This window comes from Pseudophryne corroboree, chromosome 1, assembly GCF_028390025.1.
Source record: "Pseudophryne corroboree isolate aPseCor3 chromosome 1, aPseCor3.hap2, whole genome shotgun sequence".
Classification (NCBI taxonomy): Eukaryota; Metazoa; Chordata; class Amphibia; order Anura; family Myobatrachidae; genus Pseudophryne; species Pseudophryne corroboree.
In genome coordinates, this window is record NC_086444.1 from 1083413038 (window position 1) to 1083440315 (window position 27278).

At 47.4% G+C, this 27278-nt stretch overlaps 1 protein-coding gene across 4 annotated transcripts in view; it reads left to right on the forward strand.

Annotated features, from left to right (window-relative positions):
• PDS5A (PDS5 cohesin associated factor A) overlaps nt 1-27278 on the forward strand; it is a 351976-nt gene that overhangs the window by 241824 nt on the left and 82874 nt on the right. For all 4 annotated transcript variants that reach the window (XM_063921117.1, XM_063921126.1, XM_063921146.1 and 1 more), the window contains exons 16-17: nt 7144-7283; nt 19435-19550. In XM_063921117.1, the coding sequence (XP_063777187.1) occupies nt 7144-7283; nt 19435-19550 (256 nt within the window). The remainder of the gene's footprint in view (nt 1-7143; nt 7284-19434; nt 19551-27278) is intronic.

Consider the following 27278-nt stretch of genomic DNA (forward strand, 5'->3'; position numbering starts at 1 on the left):
CACTGTAATATATACTGATAAACACTCCTAGGGAAGTGTGAAACACAGCAATGCCTAGTGTACATAGATACATATACTGTAGGTGAAAGTGACACAGCAACATATATACTAATAACCACACACAGGTGAGACATAGCAATATATAGCATACAGAGATAAACATAGGTGACAGTGACACCGTAATATATCCTGATAAACACACGTAGGTGAGTGTGAGACAGCAATATAGTCACATAGTGTACACTGCTGGGCATGGTATGACAGAGGCATTTCTTGACTTGCCAACAGCTGCAGGTACCACCATGGTTAACATAATGTCACTGTACTGTAGACTGAGCACCTAGTAATGCAGTGAAATAACACCCCCATACAAATGGTACTTAGCTTCAAATACTATAGCAGCCAATACAGAATCCACAGGAGAGAGGAGGTGTGCACTCTTCTGATGTAGTGGTCACTGTGCAGTACCTGCTGGAAACAGGATTCAAGATACAGCAGACTCCTGATGTAGGCGTTTGCAGCAGGATCCGTACCACTGCAGGGCAGTGGAAGTGCAGTACTTAAAAAGCTGCCAACCCCCCTCCCCTCCCAATATCCCATCTCCAGTCTCCACAATCGCAGTGTACTTCCCCATGATGGGGTAAACTCTGGATAAAACACGTGCAGTCTGTAACATACATGCTTCCTGGCGTGGGAGTGGAGCTGGCATCCAAAACCCAGAGAGAATAACGGCGCCATATCAGGACAGTGCAGGCCGCCATGCTCCCTCTAACACAGTGCTGGCGTGCACTGGCCCAAGGACCAGTCATTCTCCGTGTAACCGGAGTGCAATGGAAAGGTCCTCACATGAGTGCCCACCCCTCTTGCTACTGCTGCTGTGTGGCAAGCTATTCTTCTGCGGCAGAGACGGCTCCCTGCAGCCCCTGTGCCTCATATACTAGAAAGAGTAAAAGAAAAATAAATTACAAATAAACAAAAGTTTAAAACTAAGGAGGGCTGCAGCCCTGAAAAATGAGCCCTCACTCCTCAGGCACCTAAACAAAACTGGGAATGCAGGGGGAAGGAGCTTGTGTGTTAAAGCTGTTTACACTAGGTGCCAAACTCCCTCCCCAACCTGCAGTCACCTGGTCCAGTGTCTCCCAGCCTTGCTGAAAGAGTTATATATTAAGTGGGACAAATTTTTGAGAAATATTTATTATAATGGTACTGGAATTTTGGTGATTTGGAATTGTATGTCTTATATTGCTGTTTACCAGTACAAGGGTCTAATGGTTATTCAATTATTAGTATATTTGCCTCACTATTTAGTCCCTGATTGGTAAATCAGAGCGCGAAAACACTCTCATTAACACTATCATGTGAAAGCAATGGTCTTCAGAAGTCCCTGGACACGGATTCTGACAGTGCCTGATTAACTTTTATTGAATTTCAGGGTGTTATTTTCATTTTCTCTGACGTCCTAAGTGGATGCTGGGACTCCGTAAGGACCATGGGGAATAGCGGCTCCGCAGGAGACTGGGCACAACTAAAGAAAGCTTTAGGACTACCTGGTGTGCACTGGCTCCTCCCTCTATGACCCTCCTCCAGACCTCAGTTAGAATTTTGTGCCCGGCTGAGCTGGATGCACACTAGGGGCTCTCCTGAGCTCCTAGAAAAAAGTTTATTTTAGGTTTTTTATTTTCAGTGAGATCTGCTGGCAACAGACTCACTGCTACGAGGGACTAAGGGGAGAGAAGCGAACCTACCTGCTTGCAGCTAGCTTGGGCTTCTAAGGCTACTGGACACCATTAGCTCCAGAGGGATCGAACACAGGGCCCGACCTCGATCGTCCGTTCCCGGAGCCGCGCCGCCGTCCCCCTTACAGAGCCAGAAGCAAGAAGAGGTCCTGGAAATCGGCGGCAGAAGACTTCGGTCTTCAAACACGGTAGCGCACAGCACTGCAGCTGTGCGCCATTGCTTCCCATGCACACCTCACACTCCGGTCACTGATGGGTGCAGGGCGCTGGGGGGGGGCACGCCCTGGGCTGCAATATTAAGTACCTTGGCTGGCAAATAACACATAATATAGTCATAGAGACTATATATGTGTAAAATACCCCTGCCAGATATACATAGAAAAAAGCGGGAGAAGTCTGCCGAAAAAGGGGCGGGGCTATCTCCCTCGGCACACTGGCACCATTTTCCCTCACAGCTCCGCTGGAAGGATCGCTCCCAGGCTCTCCCCTGCAGTTTCCAGACTACATAGGGTAAAAAAGAGAGGGGGTGGCACTAAATTTAGGCGCAATATTGTGTATACAAGCAGCTATTGGGAAAAATCACTCAGTTATAGTGTTAATCCCTGTGTTATATAGCGCTCTGGTGTGTGCTGGCATACTCTCTCTCTGTCTCCCCAAAGGGCTTTGTGGGGTCCTGTCCTCAGTCAGAGCATTCCCTGTGTGTGTGCGGTGTCGGTACGGCTGTGTCGACATGTTTGATGTGGAGGCGGAGCAAGTGCCGATACATGTGATGTCACCCCCTGCGGGGCCGACACCTGAATGGATAGACTTGTGGAAGGAATTACGTGAAAGTATCAACTCCTTACATAAGAGGTTTGACGACATATCAGATGTGGGACAGCCGGCTTCTCAGCTTGTGCCTGCCCAGCTGTCTCAAAAGCCATCAGGGGCTCTAAAACGCCCGCTACCTCAGATGGTGGACACAGATATCGACACGGATACTGAATCCAGTGTCGACGACGATGAGACAAATGCACATTCCAATAGGGCCACACGTTACATGATTGCGGCAATGAAAGATGTGTTGCACATTTCTGATATTACCCCAGGAACCACAAAAAAGGGTATTATGTTTGGGGAGAAAAAACTACCAGTGGTTTTTCCCCCATCTGATGAATTAAATGAGGTGTGTGAAGAAGCGTGGGCTTCCCCCGATAAGAAACTGGTAATCTCTAAAAGGTTACTAATGGCGTACCCTTTCCCGCCAGAGGATAGGTCACGTTGGGAAACGTCCCCTAGGGTGGATAAAGCGCTCATACGTCTGTCAAAGAAGGTGGCACTACCGTCTCCGGATACGGCCGCCCTAAAGGAGTCTGCTGATCGGAAGCAGGAGGCTATCCTGAAGTCTGTATGTACACACTCAGGCATTATACTGAGACCAGCTATTGCTTCAGCATGGATGTGCAGTGCTGCAGCTGCGTGGTCAGATTCCCTGTCAGAAAATATTGATACCCTAGACAGGGACACTATATTGCTAACCATAGAGCATATAAAAGACGCAGTTTTATACATGAGAGATGCACAGAGGGATATTTGCCGGCTGGCATCTAAAATAAGTGCAATGTCCATTTCTGCCAGGAGAGGATTATGGACTCGGCAGTGGACAGGTGATGCAGATTCTAAAAGGCACATGGAAGTTTTGCCTTATAAGGGTGAGGAGTTGTTTGGGGATGGTCTCTCGGACCTCGTTTCCACAGCGACAGCTGGGAAGTCAGCATTTTTACCCCATGTTCCCTCACAGCCAAAGAAAGCACTGTATTATCAGGTACAGTCCTTTCGGCCCCAGAAAGGCAAGCGGGTTAAAGGCGCGTCCTTTCTGCCCAGAGGTAGAGGGAAAAAGCTGCAGCATACAGCCAGTTCCCAGGAACAAAAGTCCTCCCCTGCTTCCTCCAAGTCCACCGCATGACGCTGGGGCTCCACAGGCGCAGCCAGGTACGGTGGGGGCCCGTCTCAAGAACTTCAGCAATCAGTGGGCTCGCTCACGGGTGGATCCCTGGATTCTTCAAGTGGTATCTCAGGGGTACAAGCTGGAATTCGAGACGTCTCCCCCTCGCCGTTTCCTCAAATCTGCCTTGCCGACAACTCCCTCAGGCAGGGAGGCAGTGCTAGAGGCAATTCACAAGCTGTATTCCCAGCAGGTGATAGTCAAAGTGCCCCTCCTTCAACAAGGACGGGGTTACTATTCCACAATGTTTGTGGTACCGAAACCGGACGGTTCGGTGAGACCCATTTTAAATTTGAAATCCTTGAACACTTGTATAAAAAAATTCAAGTTCAAGATGGAATCGCTCAGGGCGGTTATTTCAAGCCTGGACGAGGGGGATTACATGGTATCACTGGACATCAAGGATGCTTACCTACATGTCCCCATTTACCATCCTCACCAGGAGTACCTCAGATTTGTGGTACAGGATTGTCATTGCCAATTCCAGACGTTGCCGTTTGGTCTGTCCACGGCACCGAGGGTATTTACCAAGGTAATGGCCGAAATGATGATACTCCTTCGAAAAAAGGGAGTTTTAATTATCCCGTACTTGGACGATCTCCTGATAAAGGCGAGGTCCAGGGAGCAGTTGTTGGTTGCGGTAGCACTATCTCGGGAGGTGCTACAACAGCACGGTTGGATTCTAAATATTCCAAAGTCACAGCTGGTCCCTACGACACGTCTACTGTTCCTGGGGATGGTTCTGGACACGGAATAGAAAAAAGTGTTTCTCCCGGAGGAGAAAGTCAAGGAGCTGTCATCTCTAGTCAGTCCTCCTGAAACCAAAACAGGTGTCGGTGCATCACTGCACGCGAGTCCTGGGAAAAATGGTAGCTTCCTACAAAGCAATTCCATTCGGCAGGTTACATGCAAGGACTTTTCAGTGGGACCTGTTGGACAAGTGGTCCGGATCGCATCTTCAGATGCATCGGCTGATAACCCTGTCTCCAAGGACCAGGGTGTCTCTGCTGTGGTGGCTGCAGAGTGCTCATCTTCAAGAGGGCCGCAGATTCGGCATACAGGACTGGGTCCTGGTGACCACGGATGCCAGCCTTCGAGGCTGGGGGGCAGTCACACAGGGAAGAAACTTCCAAGGGCTATGGTCAAGTCAGGAGACTTCCCTACACATAAATATTCTGGAACTGAGGGCCATTTACAATGCCCTAAGTCAGGCAAGACCCCTGCTTCAAAACCAGCCGGTACTGATCCAGTCAGACAACATCACGGCAGTCGCCCATGTAAACCGACAGGGCAGCACAAGAAGCAGGATGGCGATGGCAGAAGCCACAAGGATTCTCCGATGGGCGGAAAATCACGTGTTGGCACTGTCAGCAGTGTTCATTCCGGGAGTGGAAAACTGGGAAGCAGACTTCCTCAGCAGGCACGACCTCCACCCGGGAGAGTGGGGACTTCATCCAGAAGTCTTCCAGCTGATTGTAAACCGTTGGGAACGGCCACAGGTGGGCATGATGGCATCCCGCCTAAACAAAAAGCTAGAAAGATATTGTGCCAGGTCGAGAGACCCTCAGGCAATAGCTGTGGACGCTCTAGTGACACCGTGGGGGTACCAGTCGGTTTATGTGTTCCCTCCGCTTCCTCTCATACCCAAGGTACGGAGGATAATAAGGAAAAGAGGAATAAGAACTATACTCATTGTTCCGGATTGGCCAAGAAGAGCTTGGTACCCGGAACTTCAAGAAATGATCTCAGAGGACCCATGGCCTCTGCCGCTCAGACAGGACCTGCTGCAGCAGGGGCCCTGTCTGTTCCAAGACTTACCGCGGCTGCGTTTGACGGCATGGCGGTTGAACGCCGGATCCTGAAGGAAAAGGGAATGCCGGAGGAAGTCATTCCTACGCTGATTAAGGCTAGGAAAGAAGTGACCGCAAACCATTATCACCGCATATGGCGAAAATATGTTGCGTGGTGTGAGGCTAGGAAGGCCCCAACGGTAGAATTTCAGCTGGGCCGTTTTCTGCACTTCCTACAGTCAGGGGTGACTATGGGCCTAAAATTGGGTTCCATTAAGGTCCAGATTTCGGCTCTATCGATTTTCTTCCAGAAAGAACTCGCTTCACTACCTGAAGTTCAGACATTTGTTAAGGGAGTGCTGCATATTCAGCCCCCTTTTGTGCCTCCAGTGGCACCTTGGGATCTCAACGTGGTGTTGGATTTCCTAAAGTCACATTGGTTTGAGCCACTTAAAACCGTGGAATTAAAATCTCACGTGGAAAGTGGTCATGCTGTTGGCCTTGGCTTCGGCTAGGCGTGTGTCAGAATTGGCGGCTTTGTCATGTAAAAGCCCTTATCTGATTTTCCATATGGATAGGGCAGAATTGAGGACTCGTCCCCAGTTTCTCCCTAAGGTGGTATCAGCCTTTCATTTGAACCAACCTATTGTGGTGCCTGCGGCTACTAAAGACTTGGAGGATTCCAAGTTGTTGGACGTAGTCAGGGCCCTGAAAATTTATGTTTCCAGGACAGCTAGTGTCAGGAAAACTGACTAGTTATTTATCCTGTATGCACCCAACAAGCTGGGTGCGCCTGCTTCAAAGCAGACTATTGCTCGCTGGATCTGTAGTACGATTCAGCTTGCACATTCTGCGGCTGGACTGCCGCATCCTAAATCAGTGAAAGCCCATTCCACGAGGAAGGTAGGCTCTTCTTGGGCGGCTGCCCGAGGTGTCTCGGCTTTACAACTTTGCCGAGCAGCTACTTAGTCGGGGTCAAACACATTTGCTAAATTCTACAAGTTTGATACCCTGGCTGAGGAGGACCTAGAGTTTGCTCATTCGGTGCTGCAGAGTCATCCGCACTCTCCCGCCCGTTTGGGAGCTTTGGTATAATCCCCATGGTCCTTACGGAGTCCCAGCATCCACTTAGGACGTCAGAGAAAATAAGATTTTACTCACCGGTAAATCTATTTCTCGTAGTCCGTAGTGGATGCTGGGCGCCCATCCCAAGTGCGGATTGTCTGCAATACTTGTATATAGTTATTGTTAACTAAAGGGTTATTGTTGAGCCATCTGTTGAGAGGCTCAGTTATTATTCATACTGTTAACTGGGTATAGTATCACGAGTTATACGGTGTGATTGGTGTGGCTGGTATGAGTCTTACCCGGGATTCAAAATCCTTCCTTATTGTGTCCGCTCTTCCGGGCACAGTATCCTAACTGAGGTCTGGAGGAGGGTCATAGAGGGAGGAGCCAGTGCACACCAGGTAGTCCTAAAGCTTTCTTTCTCCTGCGGAGCCGCTATTCCCCAGCATCCACTACGGACTACGAGAAATAGATTTACCGGTGAGTAAAATCTTATTTTTTTAATAGAACGGCTTAAAATTGATTCTGCATTGAATTTATTTTCCATACTAATTTTTTTTTTTAGAGAATTTACCTGATCCTGGAAAAGCACAAGATTTTGTTAAGAAGTTCAATCAGGTTTTAGGCGATGATGAGAAGCTTCGGTCTCAACTGGAATTGCTCATAAGTCCAACATGCTCATGTAAACAGGCAGATGTTTGTGTGGTAAGTGACTAGTATTTTTCATTATGGTATTATGTTCTTATTTTGTTTCATTTCTTAATATAACTTTTTCTTTCCATGAAGTCTCCAAAAGTATTCCATGAAATACTATGTACAATGTGTATATAAATGGAACTGTATTAGAATGTGTGTGAGACATGTTTCAGTTCTCCAGGTGTATGAATAAACAGAGTATTTCTACTTCATCCACTAGGGGACAATGGAAGGTCTTCACGGTGGAGTATAGATGGCGGCTAAGTGGAGCCGGCACTTTAAATTCTTTAGAATGGTGACTGGCTCCTCCCCTCTATGCCCCCTCTACTACAAACTAGTTTGAAGAATGTGCCCGAGGGAGCCGGGACTCTCTGGGCTTCTCCGAAAAAAAACATTTTCTTTTTCTTTTCAGAACTGAGGACAGATGGGCAGCCTACTGCCCCTGCCTGTCTGCATCGTGAGAGCTTCCAGTGGGAATTTGGCACTATTTTTTTTTTATTAGACTGTAGCCTCCGCATCAGTCCCAGGGGTAATTCCACAATGGCCCCCACAGCCTGTGCCCTAGCCGGGTAGCAAGGCAGGAGTAAGTATGCGCCTGTGCTCTGATTAGCGGAGTCCCCGGTCTATAAGACTATCAGGGCACTTTCCCCCAGCGCCAGCTGTGAAAAAGCTGATTGTTTATCATGTCTAAGAGCGGCAAAGGTGACGAGGTTACATTAACAGTTACACCAACACTCATAACTGGTTTATCCTGCAAGGTGGGGTTATCAACATCTGGCACACAATCGGTTACGTGCAAATTGTTTTGCGTTTCAGCAGATTGCAAGGCAGATCCCTGTTCAACGACAAATAGATCCACCTTGGGCTGTGTTTGCACAAACCTTATCCAGTATAGCTGACAGGTTGGTCCCTGCAGCTTCAACCTCAGGAATAGGGTACACTATTAACCCATACATGCAGCTCCCATCTTATGGTATAGCCCCTACAGCTTCTACAAATCAACAAGCTGATAAACCAAGGGTAAATATATCATCAAATTCACAGGTTACACAGGATGATACAACAGGTGATGACTCCATACACTCTACTTCACCATATGAAGAACAAATGGAGGGTTTCAGCTCAGAGGACATAGCTGAGTTAATTAGAGCAATGATGGCTATTCTGTCTCTAGAGGATTCAGCTGAGCCAATAATAAAATCTAAGGCACCTGTGTTTAAACATCCCAAAACAGTTAGGGTCGAGTTTCCAGGGTCAGAGGAATTGACGGAAATTATGGAGGAACCTTGGGCTACGCCCAATAGGCAATATAGAATTCCAAAAAAGTGGGATTCTTACTACCCTTTTCCAACTAGGGACTGTTTAAAAAGAGAAGTGCCTCCTAAGGTAGATACGCACGATATTCGATTAGTGCGAAAATCTATTTTGCCTTTACCATCTACGTCATTAAATGATGTCACAGACAGAAGAGTTTATGGTTTTTTGAAAGACATGTATTCTCTGTCAGGGGCAGTCATAAGGCCGGCTATGTCCTCAGCCTGGATGGCAAAAGCGATGGTTGAATGGGCTGAAGAACTGGAAAATGGGCTCTCAGCACCTACTAGGGAGCAGGAGTCCCATATAGCTCATATGAAACAGGCTGCGCTATTCCTAGAAGAAGCAGCAATGGATATGGATATGGGTACGGTTACTTCTAAAGCATCAGCCTTTAACGGTAGCTGCTCGCGGAGCAATTTGGCTACGTACATGGAAAGCTGATTCAGAATCCAAAAAGGTTCTGGAAGCTTTGCCTTTTGTTGGGAACATTCTTTTTGGTAAGGAACGGACAGATATTCTGGAGTCAGAGGCTGAATCCAAGAAGGTCAAGTTTCTTGCCAGTTATAACCCTAAGCCTAAGGGCTCGGGATTTCGGCCATTTCGGTGGTAAGGTAAAACAAAAGGTAAAAATGAATCAAAGCAAACCCAGTACAATAAGTCTGGTGAAGCAATGGGCCACTAGAGGGCCAGCTTCCAAACCAGAACAGAAACCATCAGCCTGATGGTGCGGGCCTCCACATGGAGGACTCAAAGGTAGGGGACCGTCGTCTTCAGTTTGCACACACATGGCAGCAGTCGACAACAGACTTTTGGGTGCAAGAAGTGGTATCTCTGGGTTATGTTTTCCCTTTCAAGAAGCAGCAGCCTCGAAGGTTTTTTTTTTTTGCACCAGCCCGTCTCGTATAGAGCCGAAGGCCAGAGCCGTGCAAGAAGCAGTTCAGAAATTGCTTCAGTTCGGGGTAATTATTACAGTACCCCTGGCACAACGATGACAGGGTTTTTACGCCAACCTATTTTTGGTCCAGAAGCCAAATGTGTCATTTTTGGCCCATCCGCAATCTCAAAATGTTAAACAAATACATTTGGGTCCCAAGGTTCTTCATGGAGACATTACACTCCATAGTGTTGGCCATGGAACCAGGGGATTGCATGGTATCTCTGGATATACAGGATGCTTACCTGCATGTGCTGATAGCATTGTCCCATCAGTGTTACCTCAGGTTCGCTATCCTACAGCAACATTTTCAATTCTAGGCATTACCCTTTGGCTTAGCGACAGCCCCCAGAGTATTTACCAAGATCATGATGGTTATGGTAGCTTATCTCCGCAAGCAGGGGATAAGGATTTTCCCATACCTCGACGATCTTTTAATCCTGGCACAATCCCAGGAATTGCTCTTGAACCATCTCCAACAGACAATAACTTGTCTACAGAAATACGGATGGCTCATAAATTGGGAGTCGTCTCTGATTCCGTCACAACGGATGATTCACTTGGGGGCTGTATTGGATTCAAGTCTGCAGAAAATATTTTTACCTGTGGAAATTATATCCAAGGTGCAGTTAATGACTCCGGAATTGTTGCACAGTCAAACAATATCAGTTCACATGGCAATGCGAGTGATGGTGTCAACATTCAACATGGTGGAATATGCACAATTCCACTCAAGACCTTTGCAACATCTGATTCTGACCAGATGGAATGGAGTGCATCAGACAATAAAGAAACAAATGATGGTACTTCCAGGAAAGGTAAAAAGGTCATTAGCATGGTGGCTGCAGACATCCCATCTAGACAAGGGGAGACCCTTTTGAAAATCAGATTGGGAGATCCTGACAATGGATGCCAGTCTTCAGGGCTGGGGAGCAGTGTCTGGAAAATTATGGTTCCAGGGACAATGGACCACAGAAGAAAGTTGCCTGCCAATAAACCTGTTGGAACTCCGGGCCATATACATGGCACTGATTCAGGCAAAGGACTTTCTGCCAGGAAAACCAGTCCAGATCTGCTCGGACAATGCAACGGCAGTAGCGTACCTCAACCATCAGGGAGGAACTCGCAGCCAAAGAGCAATGAAGGAGGGAAGTCGCAAACTAAAGTGGGCGGACCCCATCTTCCAGCATTATCTGCAGTGTTTGTTCCAGGAGTCCTAAACTGGGAAGCGGACTTTCTCAGTCGACACACCATTCGAGCAACCGAATGGGCTCTACACCCGGAAGTTTATCAGACTCTAGTAGACAAGTGGGGGTTGCCAGAGACAGATCTCATGGCATCCTGCCTGAGCAACAAAGTTCCGGCATACGGGTCAAGAACAAAAGACCCCAGAGCGGTCCTTGTGGACGCACTGTCAGTGAAATGGGACTTTCATCTGGCATATCTGTTTCCTTCAATCTCCCTGATACCCAGGGTGGTGAGGAAAATAAAGCAAGCAAAGGGTGATGTGATTCTAATAGCTCCGGCTTGGCCCAGAAGGCATTGGTACATAGATCTGCAGAGGATGTCGATGGATGCTCCAATTCTGCTCCCTCAACGTCCAGATCTACTAATGCAGGGTCCTTGTTATCACACAGGCATTTGGATCTGCTGTCTTTGACAGCGTGACTGTTGAAACCTCTATCCTGAAGTCGAGGTTTTTCACAACAGGTAATTCAAACAATGCTCAGAGCAAGGAAACCCTCCTCTGCTCGCATTTATCACCGAATATGGCAAGCCTATATTAATTGGTGGAATGAAAGAAATATGGAACCAAGATCTTTCAGAGTATCCAGAATCTTAGATTTCCTTCAGGCAGGAATGGATAAGGTTTTGAAGGTGGCTTTCTTGAGAGTTCAAGTTTCAGTATTGACTGTATGGTTTCAAAAGAAAATTGCCACTTTACAGGATGTGCGTACTTTTTTCCAGGGAATGCTGCGCATTCAACCACCTTTCTCTTTCATCCACTAGGGGACACTGGAGTCCTATACAGTAGGGGTGTGAAGATTGCAACCGGAGGTGTGGCACAATCTAAAATTAGCATTGTGTGCACAGCCGGTTCCTCCCCCTTCATATCCCTCCTCCCTCAGTTTAGAAAATTGTGCCTAGGAGGTACAAGCACAAGAAGGGAGCTCCTGCTCCTTGAAGTTTTCTTAATTTATTTAAAAAAAATAATTTTTTTTTTAGTCATTCATGACTGGCCCAATCCCTCCTAACTAAAGGGAGGGTGCAGGTTTTAAAAGACACTTTAAGAAGAGCCCAATCCCACCTAGCAAAGGAGGGAGCAGGCAGAACCTAAGTGGACATAGCCCAATCCTTCCTAACAAAAGGAAGGTGCAGGCGTTACTGAAAGGAGACTAGGATCCCAATAAAGGGATCTACTTCTCTCTTCCTACAACAAAAATCCGGAGCACAGAGACAGTGAGTACTGGTTGTATTTCAGGGCCCTTAGTCAGACACATGAGGCTCTATCACTGCGGGTGCTGCATCCCCCGCCCGCTCCCCTATTATAGTTAATTAATTTTCAAACACGTCAGCGGCATCCCCCTACCGCCCCAGCACTGAAGGGGAGACAGGAGAAGGAGCTTCAGATTCAGTGCTGTCCCAGAGCGCTCGCATGTTACTCCCGCCGGCCGCGAAAGAAGGGGGAGACTGTGGGCGGTGTCTCTCACCGCCGGTATCTCTCACAGCTGCCCGCTCGCCACTCCCCCTGACACCCCCCCCCCCCCCCCCCCCCGCCTTGCTGATGCACAGCCGCTCGCTCGGTTGGTCCCGCCAGCCGCTGAAGAGCTTTTCCCGTCATCTGCACAGAGAGCGGAGGGCTGAGAGAGACGGGGGCACAGTAAGGGCCAATACTGTTGAAAAGAGCTATAGCAGGGTGAGCGGCGGCTATGAAAGATGAGGTTTTTTTTAATGAAGTACATAACATTTTTTAGTGGCGGCCATCTTTACATACAGTAAGAGGCGCCAAGTGTCTTTTCAGCACAAGTACAGCCCCCAATAGTGACAACTTTTCCCTCAGCCAGTGAAAGGACAGAGGGAGGGGTTTTTATACCTAGGTTAGACTTAGGAAAGATGTAGAATTGCTCCCTCTGCTGGTAGTTTTTATTTTAGGTGTCTGCTGCAAAGGATTTGTTTGACATTAAATCAAGCATCTTTATGCTTTATAATTTTCAAGGGACTTCTAATACAAAGATCCTAGGAAAATTTAGGGAACGTCTGGAGATCAACCCCAACCTCAGAACTGAATGCGAGGGTTGCAAAGAGGCTGCTGTTTAGTGTACTTAATTTTTTATTTTATTTTTTCTCAGAATCCAGCCAGATAAATCCAGTGTACAACTGTTCCCGTCATCTACTACGGTATTCCGTTACCTTAGATGCAGGCTCCTCAACATATAATTTTGCCATACTATTTATATTTTTCAACGGACTTCTATTATAAAGGTCCTAACGAAAATACAAGGAAGCAAGCGGATACAAACTCTACCATCGGAGCTGAGTTACGGTTTGAGGTGTAGAGGTTGCATGTCGGCTGGTGTTTCTCTTTATTTATTTATTTATTATTTATTTATATAAATATATTTTTGTCCTGTTCTAGTTTCTTGAAGGGAACAGTAATTCCAGCCGGATCCGATAACTTTGCTTCCGTCATCTCTCATGGCCTTTCCCTTCCTAGTTAAAGGGTGAAAGCGCCACGAAAGATCCTGGTAAGGGGTTTCCATGACAGGTTTCATGCAAAGACCTCCAACGGGACAGAGACCTGTTATGGTTGTATGTAATGTATCAAGAACAGCACACGGGTTCGAGCCCGAGGAAGGCGGTCCCGGGGTGTGCGATTCCTGCTTAGACAGGGACGCTCCACCCGGGAGCAGTGCTCCGGCTAGGACAAGGATAACCTTGTAGATAGAATCTCCGATGGGATACCGGAATCCCGCACGCAACAATCAGTGTTGCGGGATTCTCAAAGACGATGGATGACTTTCTCATCAGGTTAACGCCTCTTGCACTTAACAATGTGCAAGGCGGTTAAAAGGGCCTCTTCCTCTCATAACGGAAACGAGAAGGAAGCGGGTCTTCTCTTTGATAAAATGGGTGAGTTGATTGAATCTAACCTAGACGCCGAATTTCCAGAAGTGGACAAGGCAATCGCAACAATCTGTGATCCTAGACTTTAAGATACAATGAGTAAAGGAGCCCGTAGATTCGACTTGTTCGAATTCCAAAAACGCGTTCAGCAGCGTTTTCTAATTCCTAAATCCCTCCAGTCTCAAATGGAGGAGGTTTTGGAACCAACCTGACTAACGTTTTCAATTTCCAAAAAGGGTTTCCAGTAACTTATCCCCTTCCTAAGAGTATAATGGATAAGTGGGAGTTTCCGCCGCTTGTGGGTGTTTTCCTAGGAAGGTAGTCAAAGAAGACAATCTTACCGTTACCTCATATAACGACCTTAAGAGGTTGACGCAGCTTTAACGTCCATTTTTGTGGCAGGTGCAGCACAAAGACCTACGGTCGTCTGCGCGTGGGTTGACAAGGCCATGGGAGCATGGTCTGGACGCATAGTACAGGCTATTTAAGGGGAAAATGGCTTGGAAGAAGTTACCGAACTGGCGTAATACATTCGAGATTCAGCTTCACACTTGTGTCAAGCCTCTAGGGATACTCACACCAAGGTGCGGTAGAATACCCCCCTTTGAGGACGAGATGTTTTTCGGTTCAGTGTTGGACAAGTGGATTTCGCAGGCTACAGCGTCCACTTGTCTGCCTACTCCTTATACAAGAACCTTTACACAGGTTAGGAGAGGTTATTCGGGAACAGCGGGGAATTCTTTTAGAGCTCAGTCCTTGCGAGCCCGAGGAAGAGTTTTTGGTACACAAGTACGTGGGGGCAGAGGTAGAGGCCGCTCACAGGCAGCCAGAAAGCGGGATGAATCTGCTGACAAGACCGTGACAAGACGGTCTCACGGCTCACCTGGGATTCCCCTTGGTGGGCGAAAGTCTGAAGTTGCCTCAGTGCCCTCAGAAAGAATAAGAACTACTGCCGGCAATGGAAAGATTGCTACATTCAGAGTCTTTCTCCCGTTTGCCGCCTCGCAGTGAGGAATGGCTCTCTATGCCAAGTCAGACAGGACAGTCCGGCCGTTACTTAATTTCAAAGTTTTAAACCGGTCTCTAAGTGTCTTCAAATTCAAACTGGAATCATTCCAGTCGATCATTGCAAGTTTAGAACATGCAGATCTGCCTATCCCAATCTGGGCCCCTCACCAGGCTTGCTAAAGGTTTACACTGCTGAGTGATCGCTACCAATTCAGGGCATGGCCGTTCAGTCTATCACTGGCCCCAAGACTCTTGACAGGAGATCATGGCATTCATGGTTGCAGACTCGGGACTGTTAAAGTCACGATTCGTCCTTATCTAGGCGACATGCTAATCAATGCATCCTCTCGAGACCAATTGATCAGGGATGTTCAGATATCCCATCCATTCTCGTTCAACATGGGGAGATTGTGAATTTCCATAGATCCAACCTCTGCCCAACTCAACGGATACTACTGAGAGGATTCCTACCAAAGAACAAGGTCCATGACCTACAGACTCAGGTACTGAGGTCCGGGACGATTTTCTACACCTCTGTGTGGAATTGTTCGGGAAGTTGGTGGCAGGCTTCATTCCCGTCCATTACAGATGAACCTCATTGCTCAGGGAGCAAGGTCATACTGGCTTCAACGTCGAAGACTCCGACTTCCAACACGCTTACGCACTTCCTTACTTTATTTGTCATTGCACAGGAATCTCGCAGCAGGCTAGAGATTCGGCATTTGGGATTGGTGGTTCCTGCCAGCAGACGCTAGCCTCAAAGGTTGGGGTGCCGTCTTAGAATAGCATTAGTTTCGGAGCAGTTGGACGCTCCTGGAAAATACCTCTTTCTTGGCCAAAGGGGCCAGGTCATTGGTCAACACATACCTACAGTCGAACACCGTTACGACGACGGCATACGTAAACCGTCAAGGAGGAAAAAGGAACGGAATGGCGTTAAAGGAAGCCACGAAGAATGTATCCGGGACAAAGGGTCCAGCACCTGAAGGAGTGGACACATTAACACTTTCTTAGTGTTACAGGAGGGTTTAAATTTTTCCACCTTTCCAACTCTGTCTCAGGGTTCTGAAAAGGGTTGAAACGAGAGCGAGTGTCTGTGATTCTAATCGCACCAGATTGGCCCGCTGCGTGGGTTACCAACGGAAGATCCTTTAAGGTTATCTCAGAGAGGGGCCCTGCTATCTCAGGGACCGTTCCAACATCCAGAAACGGGCTACTTTTAACGGCGCGGTTATTGAAACCTGGATCCTATGAAACAGAGGGATACCAGGATCGACTATTCTTACGATGATTGCCGCTAGGAGGCCGGTCACAGCCATACACTACTACAAGCCTTAGTAGAGGTAATAGGGCTAGTGTCATGAGGTGGGTGGAATTTGGCGAACTTCCACTTCTCCAGACTTCTACTTTTTCCTTTTGGCAGGTCAGGAAGTAGTACTGAGGCTGGGTTCTCCTAGCGGTCAAGTTTCGGTTCCGTCCATCCTTTTTCGACAGCGGTTAACAGCCTTGCCTGAGGTTCAAACCTTTTTTACAAGGCATTCGGGGGATCCAACCCCCTTCTTCGTCCTCCTACTGCGTCTTGGCGCTTAAAATTGGTGTTTAAACAGACCTGAAATATCTATCTTAGACGGTCACGTTAATGCTGGCCTTGGCTCCGGCCAGGCGGTATTCTGGGTTGGGAGCTTTTAGGGCAGATCTCGGTACAAAGCCAGCTTTCTTTCCTATGGTTGTTTCGGAGCTTCGAGTAACCCAACCAATTGTAGTATATTTTCTGGGTCTCGCAGATAGAGACGTGTCCTGGGCTGTGTCCGAGTTTACCGGGTTTGCCTACAAGTTACATCATCCTTCAGAAGGTCGGACCATTTCTTGGTTCTTTGTGATGAGCCTCAGAAATGTTGGCCAGCATCTGAGCAGTCTTGGGCTAGACTTGCCATTCGGCAAATTTACATTTCCTGTGGCAAACTGGTTCCGTTTCAGACGGGTGCTCCTACCACCCAACCAGTGGGCGGCGGCCAGAGGGGTTTCCACTACTTAACTTTGCAGGGCGGCAATGGGGTCCTCAGCCCACAGGTTCGCATGATTTTACAAGTTTATTATTTTTGCGTCCGGGGACTCTAAGTTCGGACGTTTAGTTTTGCAGGCCACCGACAGCACTCCCTCCCTGGGGGTTAACTTTGGGACGTCCCCTACTGTATAGGACTCCAGTGTCCCCTAGTGGATGAAAGAGAAAAGAGGATTTTGGTAATTACCGATAAATCCATTTCTCCGAATCCTCTAGGGGACACTGGACGCCCGCCTCGGTGCTGTCAGCCTTCTGGGTTCACACTTCCTGTTCAAAGGACTCTTGTGACTCACATGGTTAGTCCCTGGACTTTGACGAACAAGGTCATAGGATCAAATCACAATGGGGCTCTGTGCCTAATATGGATTTTTCAAAGTTTGTACAAACAGCGTTAGTTTTTCAGTTAAGAGTTCTTGGGTGCTGTTTGATAGGTTGTACGGTTCGGTTCCTCGCCATGTGCTCAAGTATCATGTCCTATTCTCTCAGTCAAATTTTCTAAACTGAGGGAGGAGGGATGTGAAGGGGGAGGAACCGGCTGTGCACACAAACTAATTTTAGATTGTGCCACACCTCCGGTTGCAAGCTTCACCCCCCTACTGTATAGGACTCCAGTGTCCCCTAGAGGATTCAGAGAAATGGATTTATCGGTAAGTACCAAAATCCTCTTTGTTCCTCCTGCATTACCTTGGGATTTAAGTCTGGTCCTCAAAGCCCTTCAATGGCTCCGTTTGAACCACTTAAAGTGGATCTTAAATGGTTGACGGCTAAAGTACTCTTTCTACTGACTATGACATCCGCTAGAAGAGTATCAGCACTGTAATGTAAATCTCCTTTTCTGTTTTTTTTTATCCAGATAAAGCAGATCTCAGAACTAGGTGTGGTTATCTTCCTAAGGTGGTATCTAAGTTTCACCTTAATGAAAAAATTGTAGTCCCGGCTTTTCAGGTATCTGGACTTTCTGTGGGAGAAGCGTCACTGGACGTAGTCCGTGCATTAAGAATTCCCTGCCTAAGGGAGTTGTAATGGCCGACTCAGTCAACACCTTTTAAGAATGGGTTAGATAAATTCCTAATGGATAAGGCTATCCAGGGTTACGGGGCATAATTACACACTATGGTTATTATAAAAAAAGAGGGGTAAAACGTAATGGCAGTCATCAACTTTAGTCAAAATTTTATACAAAATAATCGTGCATAGGAGACCACAAATGGGTTGAACTCGATGGACAATTGTCTTTTTTCAACCTTAGATACTATGTTACTATACTATGTTATTATGTTACATGGATCGTACCAGTGCCATCGGAAAGACAGATTCTCTCTTCATTCTCTATGGATTTCACAAGAGGGGATGGCCTGCTACTAAACAAATTGACGATTTCAGAAGCATACTCTCGAGCTCACTCTACATGTAAGGTATGTCCTTCATGAGCAGCACAACATGGGGCTTCAGCAGAACAGATATGTAAGGCAGCCACATGGTCTTCCATTAACACTTTCATTAGACATTATGCCTTGGATACCTTTGCTTCTCATGATGCTGAATTTGGGCGAAAGTTTCTCCTGTCTAATCAGGAGCGTCCGCACCACTAAAAATTGCTTTGGAAAGTCCCGATGTTATCCTGTGGACCCTGCCGGAGAAATATATTTTATGGTAAGAACTTACCGTTGATAATGGTATTTCTCATATGTCCACAGGTTTCCACAGGGATCCCACCCTGACGCACCTGATTTGAGGATCTTTATACTCACTAACCTCTTCCCTCTTGCGTAGAAGGGTGTGCATGTGTGTTCTTCTCGCCTAAATAGGGTTCTACATAATGCTCCTGCCTAAATGCTTTGGAATACAGCTGATATGACTGAGCTAGTGGGCGGGAATATATGGACGAGCCCGTTACATCCTGGGAGGCCAGAAAGCTTGTGATCGTTTGGTGCCAATCCGCTGTCGCTCCATCATATCCCAATGTTATCCTGTGGAAACCTTTGGACATAGGAGAAATACCGTTATCAACGGTAAGTTCTTACCATAATGTATATTTTTGCTCCTTTGGCTTCTCAGTTTGGCTGAGCAGTACTGAAGGACTCTCAGCACTGTCCCGCCCGAAATGGGAGCTCTGGGAAGTCCCCTAGTGGATGAAGGAGAAAAACGGATTTTGGTACTTGCCCGTAAATCAATTTCTCAGATTCCACAGGGGACACTGGACGCCCTCCCAGCGCTGGGTGTCTTTGTTACTTTCCTTTTCTTAGGTTTTACAGTTTTAAGTTAGTATATGGTTACTTACCTGTTGGGTTGACTGGTGACCTTTACGGTTTGTTAATGGTTTTTACTGTTGTTTCTTCTAATTTTTTTTTTACCATCACCTCCTCCTCTGTCGAGTGCTTCGAGCAGTCTTCTCTCTGGCTCCGTTTTCAAACTGGTCTGTAGGGGGGGCATATAGGGGAGGAGCCAGTCACAGTTCTAAAGAATTTAAAGTGCCGGCTCCACTTAGCCACCATCTATACCCCACTGTGAAGACCTTCCTGTGTCCCCTGTGGAATTGGAGAAATGGATTTACCGGTAAGTACCAAAATCCCGTTCTTAAAGCAGTATAGAAAGGTACAGAATAAGCTATGCATGTATTGATGAACAGTCAAATGTGTATGTATCTAATTATTTTATACACTTTTTGCATTGCAATTATTGTGCAGTAGTAGGTAATCAATTTTTATTTTTAGAGAGAGATCGCCCGGAAACTCGCTAACCCCAAACAGCCTACAAATCCATTTTTGGAAATGGTGAAATTCTTACTGGAAAGAATAGCCCCTGTGCATATAGATTCAGAGGCAATCAGGTGTGTGCTAAAATGTATTTATAAAGTACACTGAAATACAAGGGACATTGTAATACAGACTGATAACACTGTTTTATCTTTGGCTAAGTTTTAATTTGTAAACTCAGTTATTGATTTACTTTTGCAAATTCATTGCTTGTATGAAAATCATTATGCTCTCGCAGTGATCACGATGGGCCCCCAAAAAAAGTTGGTCCCAGGGACCCCTCACTTTTAAAAATTGAGGTCCTACCTGTCCTTTTCTGGATCCCATTGTAATGAAGGCATTAGTCTTATTAATGATTCAAATATAAAAACACAGACTTGATTTGGACACTACAAAAGTGGTGCAAAGGGGAGGATGGGGTGACTATGCTGCTGGGCTGTGTAGCATATAGGACACTCCGCACCAGAGATGTAACTAGACATTTTGGTGCCCTTGCGGCAGAAAGTGAATTGGTGCACCCCCACACATACTGAAAATGAGTGACAGTGTGCGCTTTCAGTGCGCAGCAAAAAATTAGGAGCATGGCAATGTGGGGAAGGGTCGTGGTCATGCTGCTTATACACATTGCACCAGGTAGAACCTCCTATACACATTGCGCCAGGCAGAGCACATTATACACATTGCGCCAGGTAAGGGTTAGGCACTAAGGGGGAGGGTTAGGTTTCAGCTGCGGGAAAGGGAGGGTTAGGGTACCCTTTCATCCCTTGTCTGCATTGCTGTGATTGAGATGCTGGTGTCTGTATACTGAACGCCGGCATCCCGACCGCCGACTTCGGACCATTGGTACAGCCACTGGATTAGAGTCATGCTGCCTTTAATTTATGTGCTGACTGATCAACTTCAGTGACACTCACTGTGCCAGCTGTCTTTGCAGTAACCAACAGACAGCCAACAAAGTGAGTGTCACTGAAGCTGATCACTCGGCACATAAATTACAGGCAGCATGACTCGAATCCAGTGGCTGCACCAAGTGTCCTGTATGCTGCACAGACCAGCAGCACTGTCACCCTCTCGCCTCCCCCCCACCCCCTGCAACGTTTTGGTAGTGTTTAACAACCTGTTTGCCGGCGCCATGCAGCCCCCATCTCCGCCTTCCCATCGTATGTCACAGATATAAGCAGCCCCCCAGCGTCCACCGCAAGTCCAGCCACCCGCTACTAGGCCGCTCACCCTTCCTTACAATACGCGCTCACCTCCCCCTGCAGCACAGTGTAGCGCCGCAGAGCCGTCTTCACTCTCTGCCTGGACCCCGTGAAGCCGCAGCACATGATCAGCAGGGGGGGCCGCCACTAGAAAACTGGTAAGGCTCCACCTCCGTCCTCTCTAGCTCTCTTTACCCAGGAAGCTTAAAAGACAACCAGGGATTCGCTGCAGCGGAGAGCGCATCCCCGGGGACCCACACAGTTAAGAAAAGTGAGTCCCCGCCCCACAGAACTGTGTAAAATATGCGCTATAGCGCGTATTTGCGAACACTGTTTTCTATAAAGTGAACAGACATGTATTAGCTACAATTGCTGCTTTTGCTGTTTGACCGTTGCATTACCAAATAGAAATTAATTCTGCATCCATTTGTCTCGGGGTTCCCTCTCCACACCTCCCAAAACAAAAAATTTCCCTCCTGGATTTTAAAACCCTTGATTATATTTGAAAGTTTCTATCATGTCCCCCCCTTTACCTACTGTTACAATCTATACATAATGAGATTTTTTAGTCTTTCTGGGTATGTTTTGTGATGTAGGCAAAGCACCATTTTAGTTGCCCTTCTTTGTACAGTCTCTTATGTATTAATATCCTTTCTCATACGTCCTAGAGGATGCTGGGGATGACATCAAGACCATGGGGGTATAGACTGGATCCGCAGGAGACATGGGCACTCCAAAGACTTTTCATTGGGTGTGAACTGGCTCCTCCCTCTATGCCCCTCCTCCAGACCTCAGATGTTTTAGAAATGTGCCCAGGTCGACTGGATGCACTATGAGGAACTCTACTGAGTTTCTCTGAAAAGACTTATGTTAGGTTTTTTATTTTCAGGGAGATCTGCTGGCATCAGACTCCCTGCTTCATCGGACTGAGGGGGCAGAAGCAGAACCAACTTCTTCAGCGTTTCATGGCTCTATTTCTGGCTGACAGGACACCATTAGCTCCTGAAGGGAACTGGACGCTAGCAGTGTCTAGATGCTCACTCCCACAGCACGCCGTCACCCCCCTCACAGAGCCAGAAGTCAGAAGACGGGTGAGAATGAGAAGAATAATCTTCAATGAAATAAGTGCTGCCCACACACACAGGCACTGCAGGGTGCAGGGGGGGCAAGAAAAATACCTCAAACTGGCTAAAAGGGGGCGTAAGATGCCGCTGGCATAGCCCTACCCCTGCAAGTATAAATATTGTCATGGACACTGAGGGGCAGAGCTTTTCCTCAGGCAGCCAGCACACTACTCAGCACCATTTTCTCTCCTCAGGCTGCAGCAAACACGCTGGTCCTCTCCTCCACTTCTGACAAGTACAGGGTGCTATAAAGGGGGGGCACAAAGCGATTGTGGTGCATTTGATAGTGTATATTACTATTTAAAAGCGCTTTTGGGCTGTGGACATACTGTGTTCTCAGGCAATACTGGCGCTGGGTTTGTGAACTGGCTGCTTCTATCCTGTGTCCCTCTGACAGATTTTACTGTGGGTCTGTCCCCAAAATAAGTCCCAGTGTGTCTGTGTGTGTGGTGTACACGTGTGAGGCATGACTGAGGCAGGGAGTTCCTCCCCGGAGGAAGCCATTTTAGGGACACAGAGTTGTAATGTGGTGGCGCTACCGACACACCAAGAGCCTGCATGGGTGAAAGAGCTACGTGACAGTATGCATCTGATTAACAGTAGATTAGATAAGTCTGAATCTAAGGCTGCATGCTGGATAAAATCTGTGGAAGATGTGATTTTTCAGGATGCTGTTATTCCTTATGCAGGCGGCCCCTCTGTGTCACATAAGAGACCATTTGCAAATGTTGTAAACACTGATACCGACACGGATTCTGATTCTTGTGTCGACAATAGTGAATCCAGAGAGATAGATCATAAATTGGCAAAAAGTATACAATATGTGATTGTGGCTATAAGGGACGTGTTGGAGGTTATATAGAAAGCTTATTTATGTAAGGAAAAGAAATCCAAAGTCACGTTCTCTCCTTCACATGAACTAAATGCTCTGTTTGAAGGGATATGGGTGAATCCTGATTAAAAAAAAATTGTATTCCCAAAAGGATTCATATAGCTTATCCTTTCCTGGTTGAAGACAGGAAAAAATGGGAGTCACCCCCTGTGTTACAGTGCACTTTCCAGGTTGACACAGAAGGTAATTCTCCCTGCTCCTGGCACGGCCTCTCTTAAAGAGCCGGCAGACTGCAAAATGGAAACGACATTGAAATCCATTTATGGTACACTGCTCAGGCCCACTATTGCCTGCGCATGGGTGAGTTGCGCTCTTGAAAAATGGTCAGAAAGCGTGTCAACAGAAATTGACACGATTGATAAAGGTGAGATAGCTACTCCTTAAGTTAGGGATTATCAAGGACGCTGCCGCCTACATGCTGGAAGCAAAGAAGGATGTTGGACTCTTGAGTTCACAAGCCGCTACCAATGCAGTATGGATTCGCCAGTGGAACGCTGATGCAGATTCCAAAAGAAACATGGAGGCTCTCCCATATAAAGGTGAGGCCTTATTTGGCGATGTCCTGGATGCATTAGTCTCGGCGGCTACCGCAGGTAAGTCAACATTTTTGCCCTCTGCGCCTGCACCGGCAAAAAATACCTATCACCCGCAAATGCAGTCCTTTCGGCCCAATAAATACAAAAAGGCGAGAGGTTCCCCTTCTTTGCAGGAAGGGGAAAGAAGCCCACACCGGCTCCAGGTTCCCAAGAGCAGAAGTCTACCCCTAATTCTGCCATATCCCCAGCATGACGCTCGGGTGGGGGCACGTCTCAAACTCTTCAGCCAGGATTGGATTTTGTCTTGCCTGGATCCCTGGGTATTGCAAATAGTATCCCAGGGATACAACTAGAGTTTCAAGACGTTCCCCCATGCCGATTTTTCAAATCGACCTTGCAGGCTTCTCCGCCAGAGAGAGAAAAAGTAACAGCGGCAATCCAAAATTTGTCAAGACCAGGTTATAGTCCTGGTACCGTTGTCACAACAAGGGCAGGGTTTTTATTCAAGCCTCTTTGTTCCAAAGCCAGACGGCTCGGTCAGACCGATCCTAAATCTAAAAGATCTGAATTTCTTCCTGAAATGGTTAAAGTTGAAATCACTGCGGGCAGTGATTGCCAGTCTGGAGGAGGTGGACTACTTAGTGTCGGTGGACATAAAGGATGCTTACCTTCATGTTCCCATTTATCCTCCTCACCAGGCTTATCTGAGATTTGCGGTTCAGGATTGCCATTACCAATTCCAGACGTTACCTTTCGGTCTCTCTACGGCGCCGAGGGTATTCACCAAGGTGATGGCGGAGATGATGGTCCTCCTTCGTCAGAAAGGAGTCAATATAATCCCTTTTCTCTATCGTCCTAGTGGATGCTGGGGTTCCTGAAAGGACCATGGGGAATAGCGGCTCCGCAGGAGACAGGGCACAAAAAGTAAAGCTTTAGGATCAGGTGGTGTGCACTGGCTCCTCCCCCTATGACCCTCCTCCAAGCCTCAGTTAGATTTTTGTGCCCGGCCGAGAAGGGTGCAATCTAGGTGGCTCTCCTAAAGAGCTGCTTAGAAAAGTTTTAGCTTAGGTTTTTTATTTTACAGTGAGTCCTGCTGGCAACAGGATCACTGCAACGAGGGACTTAAAGGAGAAGAAGTGAACTCACCTGCGTGCAGGATGGATTGGCTTCTTTGGCTACTGGACATTAGCTCCAGAGGGACGATCACAGGTACAGCCTGGATGGTCACCGGAGCCTCGCCGCCGGCCCCCTTGCAGATGCTGAAACAAGAAGAAGGTCCAGAATCGGCGGCATGAAGACTCCTCAGTCTTCTTAAGGTAGCGCACAGCACTGCAGCTGTGCGCCATTTCCTCTCAGCACACTTCACACGGCAGTCACTGAGGGTGCAGGGCGCTGGAAGGGGGGCGCCCTGGGAGGCAATGAAAACCTATTTTTGGCTAAAAATACCTCACATATAGCCTCCGGGGGCTATATGGAGATATTTAACCCCTGCCAGAATCCGTTAAGAGCGGGAGACGAGGCCGCCGAAAAAGGGGCGGGGCCTATCTCCTCAGCACACAGCGCCATTTTCCCTCACAGAAAGGCTGGAGGGAAGGCTCCCAGGCTCTCCCCTGCACTGCACTACAGAAACAGGGTTAAAACAGAGAGGGGGGGCACTAATTTGGCGTTAGAAATATATAAAAAAGATGCTATAAGGGAAAACACTTATATAAGGTTGTCCCTATATAATTATAGCGTTTTTGGTGTGTGCTGGCAAACTCTCCCTCTGTCTCTCCAAAGGGCTAGTAGGTCCTGTCCTCTATCAGAGCATTCCCTGTGTGTGTGCTGTGTGTCGGTACGTGTGTGTCGACATGTATGAGGACGATGTTGGTGAGGAGGCGGAGCAATTGCCTGTAATGGTGATGTCACTCTCTAGGGAGTCGACACCGGAATGGATGGCTTATTTAGGGAATTACGTGATAATGTCAACACGCGGCAAGGTCGGTTGACGACATGAGACGGCCGACAAACAATTAGTACCGGTCCAGACGTCTCAAAAACACCGTCAGGGGTTTTAAAACGCCCGTTTACTTTAGTCGGTCGACACAGACACAGACAGGGACACTGAATCCAGTGTCGACGGTGAATAAACAAACGTATTCCTTATTAGGGCCACACGTTAAGGGCAATGAAGGAGGTGTTACATATTTCTGATACTACAAGTACCACAAAAGAGGGTATTATGTGGGATGTGAAAAAACTACCGTAGTTTTTCCTGAATCAGATAAATTAAATGAAGTGTGTGATGATGCGTGGGTTCCCCCCGATAGAAAATATGGGCGGTATACCCTTTCCCGCCAGAAGTTAGGGCGCGTTGGGAAACACCCCTTAGGGTGGATAAGGCGCTCACACGCTTATCAGAACAAGTGGCGGTACCGTCTATAGATAGGGCCGTCCTCAAGGAGCCAGCTGACAGGAGGCTGGAAAATATCATAAAAAGTATATACACACATACTGGTGTTATACTGCGACCAGCGATCGCCTCAGCCTGGATGTGCAGAGCTGGGGTGGCTTGGTCGGATTCCCTGACTAAAAATATTGATACCCTTGACAGGGACAGTATTTTATTGACTATAGAGCATTTAAAGGATGCATTTCTATATATGCGAGATGCACAGAGGGATATTTGCACTCTGGCATCAAGAGTAAGTGCGATGTCCATATCTGCCAGAAGATGTTTATGGACACGACAGTGGTCAGGTGATGCAGATTCCAAACGGCACAAAGGTGTATTGCCGTATAAAGGAAGAGGAGTTATTTGGGGTCGGTCCATCGGACCTGGTGGCCACGGCAACTGCTGGAAAATCCACCGTTTTTTACCCTAAGTCACATCTCTGCAGAAAAAGACACCGTCTTTTCAGCTTCAGTCCTTTCGTCCCTATAAGAGTCATATCTGCCCAGGGATAGAGGAAAGGGAAGAAGACTGCAGCAGGCAGCCCATTCCCAGGAACAGAAGCGTTCCACCGCTTCTGACAAGCTCTCAGCATGACGCTGAGACCGTACAGGACCCCTGGATCCTACAAGTAGTATCCCAGGGGTACAGATTGGAATGTCGAGACGTTTCCCCTGCGCAGGCTCCTGAAGTCTGCTTTACCAAGGTCTCCCTCCGACAAGGAGGCAGTATGGGAAACAATTCACGAGCTATATTCCCAGCAGGTGATAATTAAATTACCCCTCCTACAACAAGAAAAGGGGTATTATTCCACACTATATTGTGGTACTGAAGCCAGAAGGCTAGGTGAGACCTATTCTAAATCTAAAAAAAATTTGAACACTTACAAAGGTTCAAATCAAGATGGAGTCACTCAGAGCAGTGATAACGAACCGGGAAGAAGGGGACTATATGGTGTCCCGAGACATCAGGGATGCTTACCTCCATGTCCCAAATTTGCCCTTATCACTAAGGGTACCTCAGGTTCGTGGTACAGAACTGTCACTATCCGTTTCAGACGCTGCCGTTTGGATTGTCCACGGCACCCCGGGTCTTTACCAAGGTAATGGCCGAAATGATGGTTCTTCTTCGAAGAAAAGGCGTCTTAATTATCCCTTACTTGGACGATCTCCTGATAAGGGCAAAGTCCAGAGAACAGTTGGAGGTCGGAGTAGCACTATCTCGGATACTGTTACAACAGCAGGGGTGGATTCTAAATATTCCAAAATCGCAGCTGATCCCGACAACAAGTCTCCTGTGCTTAGGGATGATTCTGGACACAGTCCAGAAAAAGGTGTTTCTCCCGGAAGAGAAAGCCAGGGAGTTATCCGAGCTAGTCAGGAACCTCCTAAAATCAGTGCATCATTGCACAAGGGCCATGGTAAAAAAATGGTGACTTCCTTCGAAGCAATTCCAGTCGGCAGATTTCATGCAAGAACTTTTCAGTGGGATCTGCTGGACAAATGGTCCGGATCGCATCTTCAGATGCATCAGCGGATAACCCTATATCCAAGGACAAGGGTGTCTCTCCTGTGGTGGTTACAGAGTGCTCATCTTCTAGAGGGCCGCAGATTCGGC